The 21,052-nt window shown below is 46.6% G+C and overlaps 1 protein-coding gene across 2 annotated transcripts; it reads right to left on the reverse strand.

Annotated features, from left to right (window-relative positions):
* Positions 1-682: 682 nt before the first annotated feature.
* Positions 683-19,308, reverse strand: nr2f5 (nuclear receptor subfamily 2, group F, member 5). Of its 2 annotated transcripts, none has more exons than XM_062399243.1 (4): positions 18,116-19,308; positions 7,406-7,683; positions 5,891-6,137; positions 683-2,958 (listed from the first exon to the last, which is right to left on the reverse strand). In XM_062399243.1, exons 1-4 carry the CDS (start codon positions 18,480-18,482, stop codon positions 2,639-2,641), a joined length of 1,212 nt encoding a protein of 403 aa, XP_062255227.1. In that variant the 5' UTR covers positions 18,483-19,308; the 3' UTR covers positions 683-2,638. The 2 variants fall into 2 exon arrangements, with proteins under 2 accessions (XP_062255227.1, XP_062255226.1); XM_062399242.1 differs by having other exon boundaries at positions 7,406-7,686.
* Positions 19,309-21,052: the final 1,744 nt, after the last annotated feature.

Raw genomic sequence — 21,052 nt, forward strand, 5'->3', positions numbered from 1 at the left:
AGGCGCGTTGCTGCTCACTCACTGGAGTCGTAAAGACTGGTTATCTGAGTTACCGTAGCCTGTCGGTCATTCGTCTTAACCATGAGCTGTTTTCATCCTCTGAGCCGCTGCGACCACTGGATGTTCATCTGGAATCGTCCAGAAGAAAAACTAGAGCCTGTTGGGTCCAGACACTCTAACCAGACGCGACTGACACCAACAGCCATGAAGTGAAGTTACCAAGTTCAGAAATCTGATGTTTCATGTGAAGAACTTTTCCGATGTTCACCTTCAACGACCACTTCCTGGTTTGACTGCAGAGCACATGTGTCTGAACTAACCAATCAGAAGTTGGAATGACTCAAGGTAAAGGTGTGAGTCAGATTCCGCAAATCATTTTACCACTTTTTAAAATAAGGATATAATTCATCAAATGTTTATTGGTTAATGGGTGATGACTTCAGCAACTCGTGTTTCAGAGTAGAAATAGTGTTCACGTGAATTTTCCAGAGTCAGGAGTTCATTTTAACCAATTATTTATAAACTGCACTGGAGAATATCTTTGTTGACATTGGGTCAATAGAAATTACTAAAACATTTCATGTTGTGTATAAACTGTTAAAGACATTAACGATAGTTTCATGGTTACACAGCGGCTGGATTTACTTGATGCTTTGTATTGAAAAGAGAAAAACAGAAAACGTCCTGTGAACAACAGAATTTTATTTCAGTTAATGGATATTCCATATTTTCAAACAAAAGTCGAGGGGGATAAACTTTCAGTGAATTGCTTTGTTACCAACAGGCAGATTTCTACGGTCCCAGATGACACAGTGCCATGTTGGAAATGTGATACAGGTCGTCTGAAAAAAAAAAATCTGAATTTGCTTCCATCGACGGGAAGAAAGAAAGAAAGAAAAAACATCTTCAAATATTTTCCTAAACTAGGTCACAGTCATAAGTCCAACTGGGATATTATTGTAACGCAGACTGAGGTTTTCAGAGGTTAGTGATACATTTCTCTACGGTATCGGTACGATAAGCTCAAATGAGTCCAGGAGGTTTTTCCCTACATGACAACATCATCAGGAAGTGGAAAAGAACTTGCATGAGGTCCAAGGAAAATGAAAGTGCTGATGATGTTAAATAACAAAACGTCTTTTTTAAGTTGATGCGCTAAAATAAATCTCTTGCATCGCATTTCGGTGACATTATTATTATTATTATTATTTGGGTGCACGTTTTCCATTTTCACATCACGTGAGTTCAATTCCTCTCCTGACAGGACATAATACCTGTTATAACAGGTAACGAGAGATTATGGCACAGTCATAAGATACAGTAAATGCTCAGTGACAAAATGTTTGTTCTAAGGCAAGTACAGCTAATTTTGTAAAAATATTCCCCCCCTTCCCCAAATTCAAAAAAAAAAAAAAAAAGGTCCAATATTGACAATCATGACTAAATTGAAAACAAGAGTGAAGATGAGCTGTGTGGTAACATCGTGTGAGAAGTTTATAGACTGATGGTGAAATCATAAACACTGATCGAATGACACAAAGGGCAGCGAGACTCTACCAGTGCTGTGATATTACAGGAGTGATCGGATTACAATGCAAGTGCCTCAGCTTTAATTTGTATATTTATTTTATTACAAACTCCTCTGCCCCCTGAGACCCCTCCCTCCCCCTACCCCCCCCCCCAAAAAAAAACAAGTATATAGTCAAATAATAGACAAAACCAAACAGAACATTTTCATCACCAACACGACCGCAAAAATAATCCAAACGATAATGCGTTTTTTTTCAGCTTTGGCACAGGCTGCTGATTAGTGTGAATTGTTGCAGTGTTGTTGTGTTTGTTTGTACTGATATTGGCGTGTTCCTCCGTCCATACCCGACCTTTGAACCTGAGCTTTTTCCCATTGAAGCCTAATATGCTATAGATGCCTATGAATCAACGGTGAACTGTACATATGAACACAATCATGAGTTTTTCTCTCAATATAAACAGTGCTAATACAAACACACAATAAAACATGTCCTCTGCAAAAGTCCAAGACATTTTGGCATTTGTCTCTTTTTTTGTAGTTTTCTTTTTTTAATGGCTTCTGGTTTTCTTTTCAAAAGTTGGTGAATACACAGCGGGGGTGGGGGGGGGGGGGGGGCTGTGCTCTCAGTGATAGAGTCCCATTGGCAAAGCCCTTGCTCGGTATTCGCCGCGCTGCTGATGCTCGTTCACCGCCTCTGTAGATGAAGGCATAGCACCGACAGTGGAGCAAATCTTTATTGTCTTTTGCAGCCTCTGTTTGCATCGGGGGGGTTTGTAGAGTGACATCTGAAGCGAGTCCAACAGACCTGCTGGTGAACTGTGCAATAACCCGTTCTACCAACCAGTCCAGCTCGAGCGATGGGGCTGCGGCGGGCCAGCAGGGTCCTGCAGCGGCCCGAGGCGTGTGATTGGCTGGCTTGTGTGACCTGGACGGTAGCTGACTGCACCGTCAGGGCGGAGTTTTGAGTGGAATGGAGAGGAAGGCGCCTTTCCTCTGGGAGAGCTGAGAAACTGAACGCAGAGAATGAAGAGAAGTAAAGATGGATGGACGAGTAGCAGAGCCTGAAATATTCTCTCCCGCAGCTTCTCCTCGGTCGGACGCTCCACCTCAGGGGCCGTTCTCGTTATAGTGGAGGGAGATGGGCCGCTCGCGCTGCACTGCAGGCATGTAGGGCCAGTTGTAGCTGGAGCCCGAGAGCAGCATGTCGCGGAGCAGAGTCTCGATGGGGGTCTTGCCGACCAGGCGCACGAAAAACAGCTGCTCGATGACGGGGGAGGAGACGATGCGCAGGGAGGGGAGGCGCAGCAGGAGGCGTCCGAAGCGGTTGGGCTGGCTGGGGTACTGGTTCCTGACGTACTCCTCCAGGGCGCACTGGGACTTCTCCTGGATGCTCTCCACATGGGCCACATCTGACAGACCCATAGCATCTAGAGGAGAGGAAGATATTTCAAGTTTATTAGGTTATCAAACTAAGAGAAAGCTGCAGGGATCAGAGAGCACAGTAAATGGTCCTGTGGCCGTGCAAAGGTGAGAAGAGGCCGGACACAGATTTGTGGAATTGGAAATAACATAAAAAATTATGCAGAGAAATCAGGTATAACGTTGACAGCACATGTAAAGCGTGTATATGTAGAGTGGTGACATATAGAACAGAATATTAATAGTTAATAGTCAAGTTTAGCTAAGAGACAAAAAGAAGCAAGGTTACATAAGAGCAAGAAAAAGAGGATTAGTTTGTGGCTTCAGGGGAAAGTGTCGTTGATAAGATGTCCTGCAAGAAAGTGATGTCCCACATGACTTGTATCAAGGACGTTATCACTCGAATATCATGTTTGATCAGGATATCAGATAGAAGAGTAATAAAAATACAATAAAGAGGTGAAAGGTTTTCTTCTTGCAACTTCCTCAGGTCAGAAAAAACGGTGTTGGGAGAATCGAGGTCGTCACTGCAGAGGTACGATCTCCTACACCCCCGTGGACGGTGTTCAGCTCACACTAAAGCTCTCCCCTCTCCCCTCGGCTGGAGGTCACGTTCTGCCCTCACCCTTCTCACGCCTCCCTCACCTCCTGCCTCGGCAAGAGTCTCACACAGATGAGAGAGTGTGTAACACTGCGCGCGATACTTTTCACACCCTGTGTGCGCGAGGGTGAGGGGGGGGGGGGGGGGGGGGGGGGCTGCACAGGGGATTTAACAAAGGAGGTCAGAGATGTGTGAACTCAAAACAAACACACATTTTTACTGTACTCTGCCACATACTGTACGTGCACCTCTCTTTGTCTCTGGCCCCTCGGTGAACCCTCGTTTGGAAGACAGGTTTTTACGATGAGGGCAATTTCTTCTGCAGCTCATTCTCTCGGTCTAAAAAGGCCTCGGCCCGTGGGTTCGATCCTGTCATCTCTCATCGCTCTTCCCCTTTGTCACCTCACACTTTGATCTCACCCCTGTGTAAACTCTGCCCTGCTGGGTTTCTGACACCAAAAAAAATAATATAATTTACTTTACATTTGAATCAAGCGTGTAAACCCCTCCTCACCCCGTCGGCCACCACCCCTCATCATTCTGGCTGAATAATTGCTCCCTCTCCAGCTGCAGCTCCCTCCACTTTGGGGGGGGGGGGGTCAACTGAACAGTTTTTTTTCCTTTCTTTCCCCATTTTGTTTTCAGTTGAGCCGCTATTTTGGGTCCTGCGTGACAAGGTGGTCAGTGTCTGGTTGGGATTAGCGAAGCGGTCTGTGTGAGTGAAACCACTTTGCGTGCCAAGGCGGCCGCTCCGTGGGCGCCCGGCCACGCCAAGCGCTGTGATCTTTTGTCTGATCCTTGGGCACGCACCGGGTCAAAGGGGGTGAGAGATCAGGGTGGCAGGCCTGAGACGCCCGGTTCACTGATGTGGCTTGATGGGACTGGGCTTCGCGGGGGGGAGCTGAGGGAGGGAGGTGAGAGACGATTGGTGTTTGTCTGAGCTGATTAGCTCGTCCCACCAGGTCTCTCGTGGGCAGGTTTATTAACGGGCCCCGTCTAGCTGTGTGTGCGTGTGTCGGTGTCCGACTCCGTCACATTCAGATTTCTCTTGATTTTTGCACGTTTCACTAAATGCATTGTCTCCTGGAGTCTCTGGGCAAGATGTGCAGCTTGGTTTTGGCGATGAGTGTACATGTGGGTACATCTGCTCACACACAGAGCAGTCACATGGGATGCTCAGGGCTACAGGGGTTATGTAGGTCACGGCTGAGGCTCTGGCGGTTCCTCCGTCTCACCCACCATATATAATTCAACTCCCATGGTGGGGTTGGGGGTGGGGGTCCTGGGGCTTGGGCTGGGCTTGGGGGGAGCTTAGAGAGGAGGGCTGGTTGACTGGTTTCAATAATAGATGGGATCATGAAGGAGAGACGGCTGATGGAAGCAGGGGAGAGAAGAGAGAGGTGGATCTGCAGCCGGCCCCACGCACGGAGGAAAAGACACTGGATCTGTACACAGAGTGGATCTGACAGGCCATGCAACGGAGAAAAGAGGGAACGTGCGACAGAAAGAACGCACAATGCACATCTCAGTGTTGGCTCCTTCACCATCCGTTTCGCCCCTGGGTCACAAAGCATGATCTCTCGGTGAAGTATCCCCAGATGTGACAGTATTTTGGCTGGCACTGGAACCCAGTGACTGTTGGGATAAGCCTCAACAGGGGCTGTGTATGAGCAGAATCACAACAGGGCCCAACTCCTGGGTTTCCTGGAGATGTTAAACCATTACATTTTGATTTAATCTCGTGTGTGGCTCAGCGGGATGTCAAAGTGCGACTGGGTGAGGGTGTCAGCCCAGTGTGCTTTGTTGTTTAATGCGGATTTAGAGACAAACAGACACATATGTTTCTGTTATTAGGTCAAAATAGATAGAATTGAGACAAGGGGGATTAATTCAGATTTGAAAGGTAAATATCACAATAGGGGGATTTTAGCAGAGTGTGGCTGATGTCTTCATGTTTATAAAGATATAAATATGTTTGTAACTCCTTCTAATAAAGAGAATGACTGCAGGAGTTGGCCTTTAAAATGCACAGAGTGACCCTCCTGTCTGTCCCCCTCTCTATTGCTGGTTAAGCTGTTTACTTGTGCTTTGATACCCGGCGACCAAGTGTTGACATGAATTCTCCTGTGCCAGCTCAAGTCGGCTCAGCTGCCCGCTAATCCCCCCCACTTCTACCTGAGCAATAGTAAATACACTCACAGGAGAAAGGGGATGTCTTTGTTGACATCAGAAATTACCCATAATCCTCCGTGAGTCTGGATTTGTGCGAGGGGAGTGAAAGAAATACGACTGGAAGGGCAGACATGTTGCTACAGGTCACGTGCTTCATTCAAACTCACCGGACGTGAAGAGCACGATGGACTTGAGGCAGGAGTACTCGGCCGTGTCGACCTGCAGGGCCTTCAGCTTCTCCACCTGCTCCTGGAAGACGCGGATGTGGTCCATGAAGGCCACCACGCGCTCTGCGGACATGGGCGAGGCGTGCAGGCCGGCCGCGGCGAGCAGAGGGGCCACGTGCAGCGGCATGGAGCACTGGGCGGCGTTGAGGACGAAGAGCTCACTCCATGACATACGCAGCAGCGCCACCTAGAATAAAGATGATACAGAGATGTTATTTGCAGGAAGGGAATTGTTGATAGTCAGCAGGAAACCAATTTGATCACTATATTATCTTTTTTCAGAACAGGAGCCTCTTTCACGCACTGATACAATACAGCAAGTCCTGTAATTATTTATAAATTCATGAATGAATAACTTTATCGGAAACATACAATAAACCCTTTCTGGAAAAGGGAGTTAAACACCTGAATATCTCACAGCTTCACAGGGTCACGATGAGGTCAGTGCGTTGGAGTATTATTTATTTTCTCTTAGATAAGTTGCAGAACGTTGGTACAAGGAAAGTTTTCTAAAGCTTCAGATTTAAAACACTAAATGATTCAATTTAAAGTCACAATTACCCAAAAAAGGAATATGGTGATATATTTATATGGCACTTAATATGTTTAGGTCTAGACTCAGTGAAGCTATAAGATAATTCAATGTAAGTAACCACTGAACCACTGGTACAATTGTGACACTTGGAAGATCAGATATATTCAACGTGTTGACATGACCTCAGTGATATATTAATGATACGGTGCAACTATAGCACGACATACTGTATTTCTGGTGCCCGTGTCTCCCAAGGTGCATTTGAATATTTATAGGTCAAGCAATTACTGTGCCAAGACTTTACAGCCGGTGTAAATCTGCATCCATATTAAATGTCACTAGAGAGAGTTTCTTTCCCTCAGTAAATAATAACTGAACTGATTTCTTTTTCTGTGGCGATCAAAAAAAAATGCAATTCAAATTTATTCAAATTGTTAATTTCTGCTTTTTATGTTTATTTTTTTATTTTGGAAAAGTGTTTTCTCTTGTTTCCAGTCTTTATGATAAGTAAAGCGAAACAGCTGCTGTCAGCTTCCTGTACACAAGACACTGGCCTCAGTCTATTCATCTGACTCCGAGCAAACAAGCAAGCCACTCTGTTTCTCGACACTGAGGCAGTTCTAAACCTGTCTGTATGGAATGGGCTGTTTGTGTGTTTGATCTGTGGTGATGCTGGTGGCAGGTTTTCTTTCTGAAACTGCAGAAGTGACCTGTAGGAATTAAGCCGCGGCGAGTAAAGACCTGCTGCAGGACTCAGACCACAGAACCTACAAGTCGGACAAACAAGTCCAGTGCTTGTAGAGCTCCAGAGGGAAGCAGGAGAGTGATGTCAATATTTATCATGGTGTTTAAATAAAACCCCAGAAAAGGGTAAAATAAGAGACCTGTAGATTAAACTCCGGTCCAGAAGACCAACTCACCTGGTCCATGAGCTGCAGGTCCGGGAAGAAGGGGATGTTCTTGGCCCACTCTACGGCACTGAACAGCAGCCTGGCCGCCAGCTCACAGATGTTCTCGATGCCCATCAGGTTGTTTCCCTGCATGCACTGGGCCCCGTAGCGGGACGTGGGGTAGGGCTCGGCGCGCAGCAGCAGAGAGATGAACCCGGAGAGGTAGGGTTGGCCGTTGTACGGGTCGGTGCCGTTGGTCAGGTACTGTCCAGGGCTGGTCTGGGAGTTCGATGTGCGTCCTCGTTGTACTGCTGAAAAAAAGACGACAAATAGAACATGAGAATTCAGACGTGCACATCTGGACTTTAATTCAACATCATGTGACCCTTTCCCTCCTGGACGTATGACTTCATTGTTAGTCCGGTCGACGCCTTTCAACAGACAGTAAATATCTGTCATCAGGTTTTTATACACCTTTATTATTCAGGAGGCCGGCTGTGACAGTATTTGATACACGTGCACCTGGATTACATCCAAACGGCTTCTGCACAGTCAGCCCGCATGGAAATTGAGGTGGTGGGAACAGAGGTGGGGGGGGGGGGGGGGGGGGGGGAGACAGAAGAGAAGGGAAGAAAGAAGTAAATTGGGTGTGTCAAATGTGACGGGTTGGGGGCAGAGGGGGGTGGGGGGGATTGCAGAAAGGGGTCGAAGGGGCGAAAAGTAAAGAAACATTTTCTCCCGACTCCTAAATATGTCAGCGCTCGTCTGTTCGGCGGAAAGTGGCCGAACCGAAGCCGCTCTGTACGTCTGCTGTGCATCAATGAGTAATGACGAGCAGCAGCTGGTGAAGTTATAACACTACTTCACACCTACATATGTTTTGCACCCGCAGATACACACACACACACACACGCACACACATAAATACAGTAACATCGACTGCCCCGCTGCCGCCCCCCCCCAATGGCAAATGGCTCCGCCTGAGGCACAAAGGAGCACGCAGAGGCCAAAGCTCGTGTTCACACACACACACACACACACACATTAATACACACACACATATGTCCACCAGCCCCCTCCTCGTGTGGAGTGATGATGATGCGGCGAGTGCTCAAAGGCCCATTTGGAAAACACCTGTTCAGTCATCCCCACTGTCTGACTAATAACTCCATCTACTGTTACACAGCGCGGGTGAGAAAGGGGAGCGAGGCAATGGAAATTAAGGGGGAGGGGGAGGGAGGGCGAGAGAGGGGAAGAAATGAGGTAAAAGGGTGAAATGGTGAGATAAGGCGGAGGGGGAGAGAGAGTGAGAGGTGATAAGTTGAGGGGGTAGGGAGCAGGAAGAGGGGAGAGAGGGAGAAGAGTTCAATGTGTTTGAATATAGTCGAGAGAGAGAGAGAGAGAGAGCGATAGAGCGGGGGTTTACATGAGGAGACAGGTGGAGGCAGGAGGTGGAGCGAGCGGGGGGGTGGGCGGAGAAAGGAGGGGTTTGGAAAAATGCTTTTAACTGGGCATCACCTGTCACCTCCCCACAGCAGCTGTGTCAATTGAACGCACTGTGGCACGTCGTGAAGAGCGAGAGGTCAAATCACTCAGGAGCGTTATAAAAATGCCTTTAATTTTAGCCTGACCCGCGAGGCGAGGAAAAAAAAATACTTCTGCACAAAAGGTGTTGACCTCGAAACTATTGGTTTTTTGTCTTTGTCGACTTGTGTCAACTTGTGTGTCCCGGAAAAAAAAAAAGAATGTGGTCTCCTTGGGCAAACAGAGCCGTCTGGCTGGGGCTGAGCTGAGAGGAGGTGTTGCCTGTCACAGACACAGCGTTGCACAACGGGGACATTCCTTGTTACTCGATTGCCAGATTAGCCACACGTGTCTGTCTTTGCAGGATTTCACAAAACAAGTGGGAAAATTAAAAAAACGCAGCTCTGTGCAGCCACGGAGGAAGTTGTGTTCCCTTGAGGCACGTTGAGGTGCCCTGTAGCTCTGGTTTGTGAAAGACTCAACAAGTTCTCCAGGCAGTGGCGGAGCGAGGATTCTTCTGATTCAGGGGCCACAGTTGACACCAAGGGGTCGATTACATGTCCAACTGTTGGCCCTGAAGCTTTAATATTAAGTAGCTAGACCGGGGCACTTCAGGGGCCAATCAGATTTCAGCTGGCCCTGGCCCCGCCCCTGGATCCACCCCTGCCTCTTACATGAATCTTGTTTCGGCCGCTCTCATCAACATGGACGCTGTCGTTCCTCACAGATTCTTTACGAGTCACTGTTGTGAAAACACGGTCGTTACCGTCACGGTCAGGTTTCAGCTCAGAAATGCTTTGATTAGAGAAAAGATCAAGGTTCGTCTAAAAATAAGTATTTAATTACTGGTGCAGTAATAACAGTGGGTAAAAGGCTAGGGAGAGATCATGTTCATGGTCTGAATAAACAAATGTTGGTTGTTGGGACAAAAGACAAACCAACATCTTCCCTGTGGACATTTCGTTGGAGCGAGTCCCTCCTTAGTCAGTCAATCTGAAACACCAAACATCTTTCCTTGACTGTCCGAATCCAGAGCTGAGAACCCCCCTGACCTAAAACTGTCACCCTGTCACTGCTTGTTAACCGGTTTCATCTGAAAACATCTCCTCCAGGGCCGAACAACCTGGTTTCCACTTCTTCTGGTCGTCTCCGCCCGACCACAGAGCGATGTCCGCTGGCTGTCCTGCGCTGGACGAGCTGTAAAACCCAATGGGACCCGAGCTCCGTGGAGACTTTATCAAATTCAACACATATTCTGTGACAAGCCACAAACTCCACCACCTGTTGGGACGCTGCTGCCTCTCATGTCGCTGATTTTCAAATTCACAGTTTATTAATCTGCTTTCATATTGATTAATGGTTAATCCTGCAGATGGCGGCGAATCTACTTGATCCTCTTGACTTTTCAAAAGCCTCATTGTGGGGGGGGCACTCGTGGCTGAGCGGCAGAGCACTTGACTACGTCGGAATGAGACACATTGCTCTCTTGTTGTTTTCCTCGCCAGCAGCTGGACGACAAAAAGGAAGCGAGAGAGAGAGAGAGAGAGAGAGAGAGAGAGAGAGAGAGACAGAGAGAGAGAAAGAGAGAGAGAGGAAAGGGGAGACAGAGCGTGGATTATGGAAAGGTCCAAAGCGACGGAGAGAAAAAAGGGACAAGTGTAAGGACGGAGAGAAGAAGTAGTTTGACAAGGAGGACGGCAGCGAGGGCGAGTGAAAGAGACAGAAATGACATTAGAGAGAAGCAGATGCCCGGGGATAAAAAAAGGAAACCAAGGTCAGAGATGGAGAGATGGAGAATGAAGGGAGGGGGGGAGTATACAGTCAGATTTGGGCGTGTGCCATCTTCTGTTTCGTGCTTCTTAATTGGTCCGAGGTGGATTATGGCTTAAAGTAATTGGCTGAGCCAATCATTGGACGTTAAGATGGCAAAACAGCCAGACAACTATTAAATATACAGTTATTTAATGCTGACCAAGACAATTAGTAGGAATCCAAATGGAAATCCACCAAAATCCAGAGTAAAAAACCTCCTGAGGAGCAGGGACGGACGTACAAATCAACAATTACTTGTGTTATCGGAAGAATGAATTTTTCATACTTTGTGCTGTGCTCTTTATCTCATAGCTTTTACTTGGGTACAACATCCCAAGTGCCGTCTCCTCCCCTGCCGTGTAGGTAGGGCACGGAATGAGGGCACGACACCGAGGCGGGGGAGGAAAGTGCACGCAAACAGAGGCACCCTGGGACATTTCAGCTGCGACTTTCAAAATGCCACTTCAGCAAATGGCAGCTGGCAAAGTGCACGGTTCGCTGCCTGGCTGCCCTGGATTAGCCTCTGGGTCAGACTGTTAGTGGAATTACAGCAGCTAAATACAATTAAGGCCTATAAACATTTGGACTGAAAGGTCACGGTGCCGGGACAACACGCATGGCATTACACGTTGGGCTCAGTCCGACGGTTGTGTTTAATAAGTAGCTTTTCAATTTCTGACGCTCCGGCTAGAGAGAGAGGAAAATAAACCCGTGACCCGACGTGAACCCTCGCATGCGTTTCTGTGTCAAACGGCGCTGCAGCTCAGTTGAGTGTGTGTGTGCGTGTGTGTGTCTGTGTGTGTCTGTGTGTGTTAATGAGAGGGATTAACAACATTCGAAATCTGCAGTCTACCAAACATCAAATAGCTAAAACCCCTGTTACAATCAACAAAATATCAAAACCCAAATCTAGTACATATCATTTCCTCTGTGTATTCTGTGCTCATATCCCCGTGGCCCCCTTGGTTTTATTCTGGCCCTGACCTTTGACCCCTCCAGGTCAGAGGCAGATAGAGGCCGAGATGAGCTAATGTGTAAACCAGGAGAGAGTTGGAGATAAAGACGCGATGTAACCGAGGAGAGTTTGAATACCTGGTAAAAGGCTTCGGACCTGTTGCTGGGCTCGTTCTCAGATTTGCGGGTGTTTTTTGTTGACCCAGCTGTGGTCTTTGGACTCTTTGTAGAAAATGTCCCGTCGCAGTCCACAACATCGGACATTCCAGCACAATATGACAACAGCACATATTTGCTTTCACAGAAAAGTAGGGAAATCGCCATGAAAGCCAAAGATGTTATTTACATATTTACATATATGTATGTAAAGATCCTGATTATAACTATGGTTAAAACAACCCCATTGGTTGAGTCATTGTTCTGCTGTTGAGCAAGAGCCGGCTCTCATGATAAGCTATTCTTCGGTTTACACTTTGTCCTGCTATAACCCATATTTCTACATTCAAAAGAGTTCTACTTGCACACGGCAGGGGGCGCTCCTGTGACAAATACCCCGAGCTCGACCGAACATTTTAGCGTTTTTCAGCTGTGTTTTCTTTTTTCTTAAAATAAAAACAACATTTTTGTTGAACCACTCGATGTTAAAAAATTGTTAACACTGGTTTTAAAAAGTTAAATATTACTGTTATATGACAGATATGAAGAAATGAGATTCTCAGCTTGCCGGAATGTGCATTGTTGGGAAATAACTACAACACACAGATAGGAAACAAATGTTATATCACGATGGTACGCAATATTTAAGTTTTTATTCAAATGTTTTAACATGTTAGTCTTATTATTTATTAGGCGTTAATATGCTAGGGGTTACTTACACCTTGTTTCTGCTGCCCCCAGGTGGCCAAAAAGTGTTTGTATTAGTTGCGAATATAAAAGTGAGGTGTGTGTGTTTAAGAGTTTAAAACTAGAACGTGTGATATTCCTCTTCCTCCCCAGTCTTTGGAGAAACGATGGAGAATTAAATCACCTGTACACTGGACAAATTCCAACTCTGTGGACCGTGAGCGAGTGGAGGTATTAGGCTAACGTGAGACGAGCACACACAAACACAATCAGAACACACACACACACACACACACACAAACACAGAAACACACACACACACACACACACACACAGACACACACATGACGAGAGCTAGGGGAAAAGGGTGACGCAGACGGAGAGAGACAGACACATGGAGGAAGAGGAGCCTCGCGTGAGGAGAGAGGGAAGCTTCACTGTGCGGTCGCCTCAGTCTCTCTCTCTCTCTCTCTCTCTCTCTCTCTCTCTCTCTCTCTCTCTCTCTCTCTCTCTCTCTCTCTCTCTCTCTCTCTCTCTCTCTCTCTCTCTCTCTCTCTCTCTCTCTCTCTCTCTCTCTCTCTCTCTCTCTCTCTCTCTCTCTCTCTCTCTCTCTCTCTCTCTCTCTCTCTCTCTCTCTCTCTCTCTCTCTCTCTGTCGTACTTTGATGAGACAGTTCCTGAATTAATTAGGAAACCAAATTCACCCCAGTACTCTGATTCAGGCTATATCCTTAGTTAAACTCACCCCCCCACCCCCACCCACCCTTCCCTCTGCTCTTTATTTGCCACCCAGGGTCAGAGCAGGGAGACGTTCATGCCTGTGACTGTGGAGAAGAGGCTTGTGCTTCCAGCTGTTTGCACACGTGTTACTCAAGCAGCTTTTGGGCTTCGTGAATTTGTGTGTTTGTTTTTCCTCATCTCGAACTAAAGCCACGAACTCTGACTTGAGTTATTTAAGGTTTTGAGAGATTATGATGCTGAATAAGGGATTTTAAAAAGAACCAGTTCCCCCACAACACTTTCAACAACCATATGTTTCAATGCTATGCTATGTCATGCTGAATTGTTTAGGGGGTTTTATCTGATTTTTGTTTGGCAAATAACTTTTTGTAGCATTGGTAAACATTCCCATATCTATTGAATTGGGATGGTGGAGGAAAACATCAACAAATAATTCAAACTATTGCGTTTGCAGGGCGAGAGAGAGCGTAAACAGACTTCTAAATAATATAACTGTGGTCAGAGAGTAACGTCTTTACAAGTAAAAGAAGTGATTGACCACCATATCGTTTTTAATACAAATAGGTTCGATGAAATCATGCATTTTGGTTTCATCATCTTCTTCCTGTGCACTCCTCCTACACTCCCACCCAGCGAGCATGAATAAGATCATCAGCTAAATCTCTAAAATATAGATGTGCACAGTTTCCCCTCGGTGCTCCATTAGAGAGCGAGTGTGCTGCGGACGGGAGGAGAAGCCTCGCCGGGGTTAAACGCTCCTGACAGCCACCGACACGTCCTGCGCCTCTTTAGTTGACCGCATGTTTTTACAAGTGACCCGACTGAGAGACAGAAACAGGTTGAGCTACTTGTGTCGCAGGTAAAAACAGCCCCGAGTCTGTGTGTGTGTGTGTGTGTGTGATGGAGTGATCGAGCGAGAAGGTCACGTTACGTTTACCTTTGTCCCATTAGTGAAACCGGAGGAAAAGTGTAGTGAGGAGCTCGGGTGCGAGTCATGTGACGACCTCTTCACCGTGATGTGGCATTAAAACACAGCCCACGTGTGTCTCTGTGATATTGAAGTTAGCCTTGAAGTCGCTGTAGCACTTCAACCGAGGCTGTGAGGGACTGAGCGATACGTCAGCGTGGGGATTGTTTCACTATTTGATGTGTCGATGGCCGAGTTACAGGGATGAGTGAAGGTTTTCAGGAGCCAGAGGAGAAGGGACTGCTGTGGTTTTGCTGTTAGATTGCCGGCTGTCACGAGCACACTGTGGGAGAATGGATTAGTCAGTAGGCTCTGTCCGTTAGGCTTTAGTGCTCCGGTGTGGGGGTGTTTACTCACTGGAGAGGCCCTGGATGCTTCACACATTTGGACTTTGACTCGAGCCCATCTGTTATTAATGTTTTAGTTTTGGTTGACCTATATTCTCTGCTTCTGTTGGTATTTTGTTCAAGTGCAGTGCGGGTTACTGTGTGTATGTGTGTGTGTGTTTGTGTGTGTGTGTGTGTGTTGATTGTGGGTATATGACGGATTCCTGTGCTACAAAAGGATGTTGGGACTATTTACTACCACCACACTCTGCTAAGCTTTGTGTGTGTGTGTGTGGGTCTGTGTGCAAACAGCTGCCCCGGGGCCTTGTGATTCCAAGATACACACACGACTGACACGATGACATTATCACCGTGCACCCGCACAGCAAAAACACTGCCACACGTGTACTTGGGTCAGTCGCTCATCCTCGTGCGAGCGTTTCAAAACTAAAAAACGTTCACTCGTGTTCAAAAGAGCTGTCAGGCCGATTCTCTGCTCCTCTCTGCCTCGTGCCCAGCGAGCAAACTGCACTGACAAGCGGAGGTTCTGTGTAGCTGCGCGGTGAGACAATGACACTAACGCTGCTAAAGGTTTTAGTGGGTTTGATTCCCACTGAGGGCGGCGCAGGGAATAAAAGTCTCCAACAAATGATATTATGTTCTTCACAGCAGTCTACAGAAAGAGGTCAAGTGTCGCCTTCGGGGAGAAGGGAAGGAAAAAAAAACACAGTTGAAAGCAAATGGCTCCTAAATCTGAGGCAGTCCTCTCATGAAACTTTCATCACGTCTCAGCAGCTAAATATGAATGTGGTCTAAACAGAAAAGTCACGCAGCAGTATTAGCGATATTAAAGTCTACTAAAGTATTAAAACTCCACTGCCTGAAAACTGCAGGATCTTTAGTGAACACAGCCGACTCCTGTAAGAGCTGCAATGGTGCTCACTTTGTGGAGATGTGAAGTACACGGTGACCCAAAGATGTCAGAGTTAAGTAAAAATGGCTGCACAAGTCAACCTTCTCCGGCTCAACAACCTGTGAATCATCCACATCCGCTGCCTCCCACCGACTTTTGGATATGGATGAAATGGAAGATATCAAACAAATGCAAATATCTCCTCTGATAACAGCTGAAAACAAACACAGAGCTCCCCTGACAGCCTCACGTGAACCTGTTGAACAATATAATGTAAATATTAGTGCATTAATGCACGATCGAGGCTGTTTGCTTTAACCGTCCTGACACTTTTTCAGTTGGCAAATTTAACTGTTAAAAACAAGGATACAGCGTTTCTTTAATTTGCTGCAGGGGTTCAACAATTGATTAATTACTATGTTTATTTCTGACCGTTTTGTACTTTCGACATCCTAAAGGTTTTATTAACTACCAGAAAGACAAATGATCACCTGTGACTTTAAAGAGCAAATGCATTATATTCTCAGCCTCATTTATAACTGTGGCAGTTAATTATTAAATTGAAATAGTTGGTGTTATTTCGTTTTTTTTGCTGCAAGAATTAAGGGAGCGTGCTTTGCAAAATTTGTCCTAAGTAGACAAATGATGGGTGAGGAACAGAAGTCAGGCGACAAAGAGGATTTAAGGACACCGTTTAATCCCACTGACCTCAAACGCCCCAGATGAGCTCAGCGCACTCACAAGTGCTTTTCATACAAATACAGCAACTGCAGAAAATGATCAGCAAGAAGTCGAGTGACTGTGAATGAATAACATGTCTAACAGCATTTTGAGTGAATTTAAATCTTTTTCTGAAAATGCTCTGTGCCTATATGCACATCATTATCAGTGGGAATGACTGAAGTGTGAGAACAGGCTCACTTCTCAATGTGAATCCTGCAGGGCTTTAAGGTCACACTGCACAAAGTTCAATGATGCACCACTGACAGTGAAACTATTTATATTAAACACATATTTGCTTTTCAGGATTCTCACTGAAAGTTTATTTATCTACAAGTAAGAGGAAGCAGCGCAACAACTGGTTTGAAACTAAATTTGTATCTCTCACTTCATCTCCGTTTCAAGGATGACGGTGGATATTTTGTGCAGTAAAAACGTTGAGCGCGTCAGGCGATTAAAGATTCATTCAGTCAGGAGCGTGCGTTTTGCGTGTGGCGAGCGTGCACACACACACACACACACACAGTCACAGTGTAGTGCACTGGCGGTAACCCTCGAGGCATCATCCCTTCCTCTCAATGGAGCAGTGCGGGTATTTCCACCGTCTCCACATTTACATTTTGGCTCAGGCAGAGAGCGAGTGGCAGCGGGGTCCTTGTGGAGACACTGTCCTTCAACGTCCTGCCGAAGTGTCCTTGAGCAACACAGCTCGCGGGAGCACAAGGCTGCAGCTGACCATTCAGTCCCCCGAGAGGGGAAATTAAAGAGGCCAAGTGTGATATGTTCATTAAAGAGTTTCGAGGATAACTGGTTCACCTGGGTGTGTGTGTGTGTGTGTGTGTGTGTGTGTGTAGATGTGTTTGTGTGTGTGTTTGCATTTAAAGACAATTCTTTTTGACTTTTTGAATAATCTCCAAACGAGAAAATTACAGAAAAACCAGACCCTCACTTCCTCTAAACCAGGAGACACGAACAAACGTAAAAGTATCTCGACTTTTAGCTCCAATTTTCGTAACATTATAAAATATGCACCATCGCATCTCTCCCTTTAATTGGGTGTCGCTGCAAGCATGATAATTAATAAGGGGGAAAGCGCTCCTCTTCACCAGCACGGGGCCACTGCTCCTCTTTGGCACCAACTGACCCGTGGCTAATCCAACACAACACAACAAATGCAGCGGCATCTTCTTATGGCGGCTCTGGGTGTCGGTGAGCAAACAGCATAATTAAAACAGGGGGACAAAGGGGGGATTTGACGGAGCGGGGGGATTTGACGGAGCGGGGCGCATCGGGGCTGAATGGCCTCGGACTCGGTAGATGAATGTGAAATAAGCGCAGGTGGTGCTGGCGGATTGTTGACTCATAATAACAGCGGCCGTGGAACAAACTGAATGAGGCGCACACAACCTTTGGGTCTGCAGGCGCGCAGCTCGCACGGTGCGTGTTTTACACGCAAAATCTCCCAGTGGCACTTTGGGGGGTTATTGCATGAGAAGTGAGAATTTGCCAAAAAAAACTGCTTAAAGTGAGTGACACGTTTATATTAATAAGTAACAATTGCACATGTTAAGTGGAACTTGGCGAGGCGACACTTCCCAATCCAAACCTACATGTGTCCAAAATTTTTCTTTAATTTATTTTTTTCTCCCTCTACTAAAGGAAATAATCTGCTGTCTTTAAAAGTTGTTGCAAAAAAAAACAACTGCTCATTCTTATTATAGAAAAGCAATAAACCAAGTGACGCTGCTTTGGAAACAAGCGCCTCAGCTGTTTGAAAATAGTAAAATGTTTTACTTGCGGACTTTACAGCCCGTTAAGATTAACCTTCTACAGGGAACAACAACTTTACGCACAGAAATGCGTTTGTAAACAAATGCCCCTCGTGCCCCAGGCTCGCGCTGACATGCCCCGCACACCCACAGAGCAGAGCAGTGGCCTTACCTTCTCTCCGCATGCCCACCTTCAGGCACTTCTTCAGCCGGCAGTACTGACACTGGTTCCGGTGGTGCTGGTCGATTGGACAGTCTCGGTTCCCCCGGCAGGTGTACGTGAGGTTCCGCCTCACCGAGCGCTTGAAGAAGCTTTTGCATCCCTCGCAGGTGAACTGGCCGTAATGCTTCCCACTGGACTTGTCCCCGCACACCATGCAGTCCACGTTGGACATCTTGTCCCCGGAAAGTGCATCGTTCCCCGGGGTGGAACCGTTGGGGGTCCCCGGTGCCCCGCCGGGCTCTTGGCCGCAAATCTGGAGCTGCGACCCCGGATCTGCGGAAATGTTCTCTGGCCACTGGTTTACTACCATTGCCATGCTATCCTCCCAACACTTTTTGGTCTTTGTTTTAAATCACAGAGAGCAGAGTCAGACTGGGTGATAGAGATCCGTCCTGACGTCTTGGAGAGGAAAAAGAGGACGGACGAAAAAAGGCGCTTCCCACTTCCTCCAGAGGTCAGTCTGAGTTTATCTGAGCTCGTTTGTTTTAAATCGCTTTTTCTTTATCAGTGAGTCATTAATGCAAACATCTATCAAAGTTCGCAGGAAGGCATCCGCGTGATCGGTGCGTGCGCGTGTATAGCCTGAAAGTCCCGGTGCTCGTCGCTGCGCAGCAATCCATAAACACGTTGCACAAGTGAACGAGTCGAGAACACAAACCGCGTTGCGAGTTCTGCGTCGGGCTGAAACTGGGAAGCGGGACTGGTCCACCTCGGTCCGTCGCTCCGGTCCAATCTCAACTCTGCCTTCTTCTTCCCTTCAAGATGAGCTCTCCCCTTTGGATGACACGCTGGATTGAACGCGGACCACGTTGCGTGTCATTCAGCTACAACCCCCGTGTGTTCGGATCCCCAAGCAGGCAGCGCGCACAAGCGGCGGCGAAGTGGCACAATCCCGGTTCTTCTTGTTCCTGCGCGCCGCGGAGAGGTTGTGTGTTTTTGTGTGGAGGGGGTGGTGGGTGGGATACGCAACGTGGGTGTGCTGTGCGTCCTGATATTTATTTACCCAACACAGCGCGCAAACATCCTCGGAGCTGCTCCGGATGATCTCCCGTGGAAGTGAAAAGGGCTTCGAACCAGTACGGATCTGTGCGTCTCGAGTGTGCTCTTCCCCCGCGTCCGCCTGTACGTCCCTTCGCCGAGAGTCAACGGTGCAGTTTGGGGGAAAGTGTCACTAGCAGGCTGCCTCATACGGCTGCTCGCCCCCCCCGGCGGTGCTCCATATAAGGTCAGAACTGCCAAATTAGGTCATACCCCCTCCCCTCGGCTGGAGAGGTGAGGGATGAAGGGCCGCTCCCGATTGGCCCTAAAAGTCTAGTCAAAAGCAAGGAGGCCTGTGATTGGACCGCGGGGTCGCGTAGGACGGGGTTGACTGACAGGAGCGGTTGTTGTGATACAAGCACGTTAAAGTGGATTTCACCAACGTCCCATTGACAAATTAAGCTTTTGCGTAAAGGCACAGCAATAACATACACTTAATTTAATATGTAGCTTAAAAAATAATAAAGTTTAAAAAGTGAGATGTCTTGTGTTCGTCATCTTTTTATTCTGTGGAGGAATGTTTTTAAAATTGAGACTTTATTATAAGGATTTAAATTCCGTGCTGCTTCCTTGATACCTTCACTGTGCAGAATAATAAAGGCTAAGTGGACAGTTAGCCCATAAGACGGTTGTCCCTTTCGTCCTCTGAAGAAGAAGTTTGTCTCTGATCACCCTTAAAATCTAGAGTTTTTTAAATTTGCACACGTGAAGAAGAGTTTGTGACACAGCAACGTGTGGAGACGCTGGGTCGCTCTTTCTGAAAGTATGGTTTCTTGCTTATTGTTTTATCCCCATGCTGAACGGCTGGAGGTCACATGCAGTTTACCAGCCGCTGTATCTACCGGGCACTAGTCAATCCATGGGTCAGCGGTCCACTGTGCAGGGGATAATGTGCAGCTGGGGAAGTATTCAGATCCTTTACTTGAGTAAAAGTACTAATTCTAAACTTTAAAAATACTCCCAATACATTAAAATCCTTAGTTAGATTAAAGTATTTTGGTATTAGCAGCAACGTGTACTTAACGTTTGAAAAGTAAAAGTTCTTATATTGCAGTAAAATATTTGACTGCTGCATTAATGTCTATATTGTATTTTACTGTCAAAATTTAAGGTTGAGCTCATTTGATTAACTGTATTTACTGAGGGATAGTTTAGCCTGCAGCAATACGTCATATTCTACAAGATCATCATATGTCTGTGAGAAAAGTGTATCTATAAAAACTTTTTTACTTTTCAGGAGCTCAGAAAATCAGCCTGTTTGCAGCGTTGTGACACGAGATTTGCAATCGAACCCAGAGAGTTTAAAATGGATAATTTAGATTTGTCTCCACATGTTCATCCTCCAGTTTATCACAAACATTCCACATCAACACATGTGGAGATTCAAAGTACAAAAGTTTCCCTCTGAGATGTAGTAAAAGTAGAAAGTTGCTTAAAACCCAAATCTAATGTAAAGTACCTTATATGAACTTTGTGGCCTCTGACGATGTTTCCAAAATGATTGGTGGCCCTGACACATTTAAAAGCAACTCTGCCAAAAAATAATAAACCTCACAAAAAAACTCATGAATACGCGTTTTTAAATCCTCCAGAAATGTCTCTCGTCGTGAAGTGAGTCTCCCCTCGTCTCCATAAAGTCAGCAACGACAACAAAAGGTGCCAGACTCCGCACCAACACAACCCTAAATGCTTTACCAGTCGAGAAAGTTGTTGATTTTGTCGGTTTGTTGTGTTATATGAGTCTGTGCCTGCGCACAAAAGGCCGTTGCGGTAATTAACAGTGACAGTGTTGTTCTCTAATGGGGTTTTTCACGCCGAGAGCAGCGGGGACTCTGATTATTCCCCCAG

Source organism: Platichthys flesus, chromosome 11 (genome assembly GCF_949316205.1).
Source record: "Platichthys flesus chromosome 11, fPlaFle2.1, whole genome shotgun sequence".
Lineage (NCBI taxonomy): Eukaryota > Metazoa > Chordata > Actinopteri > Pleuronectiformes > Pleuronectidae > Platichthys > Platichthys flesus.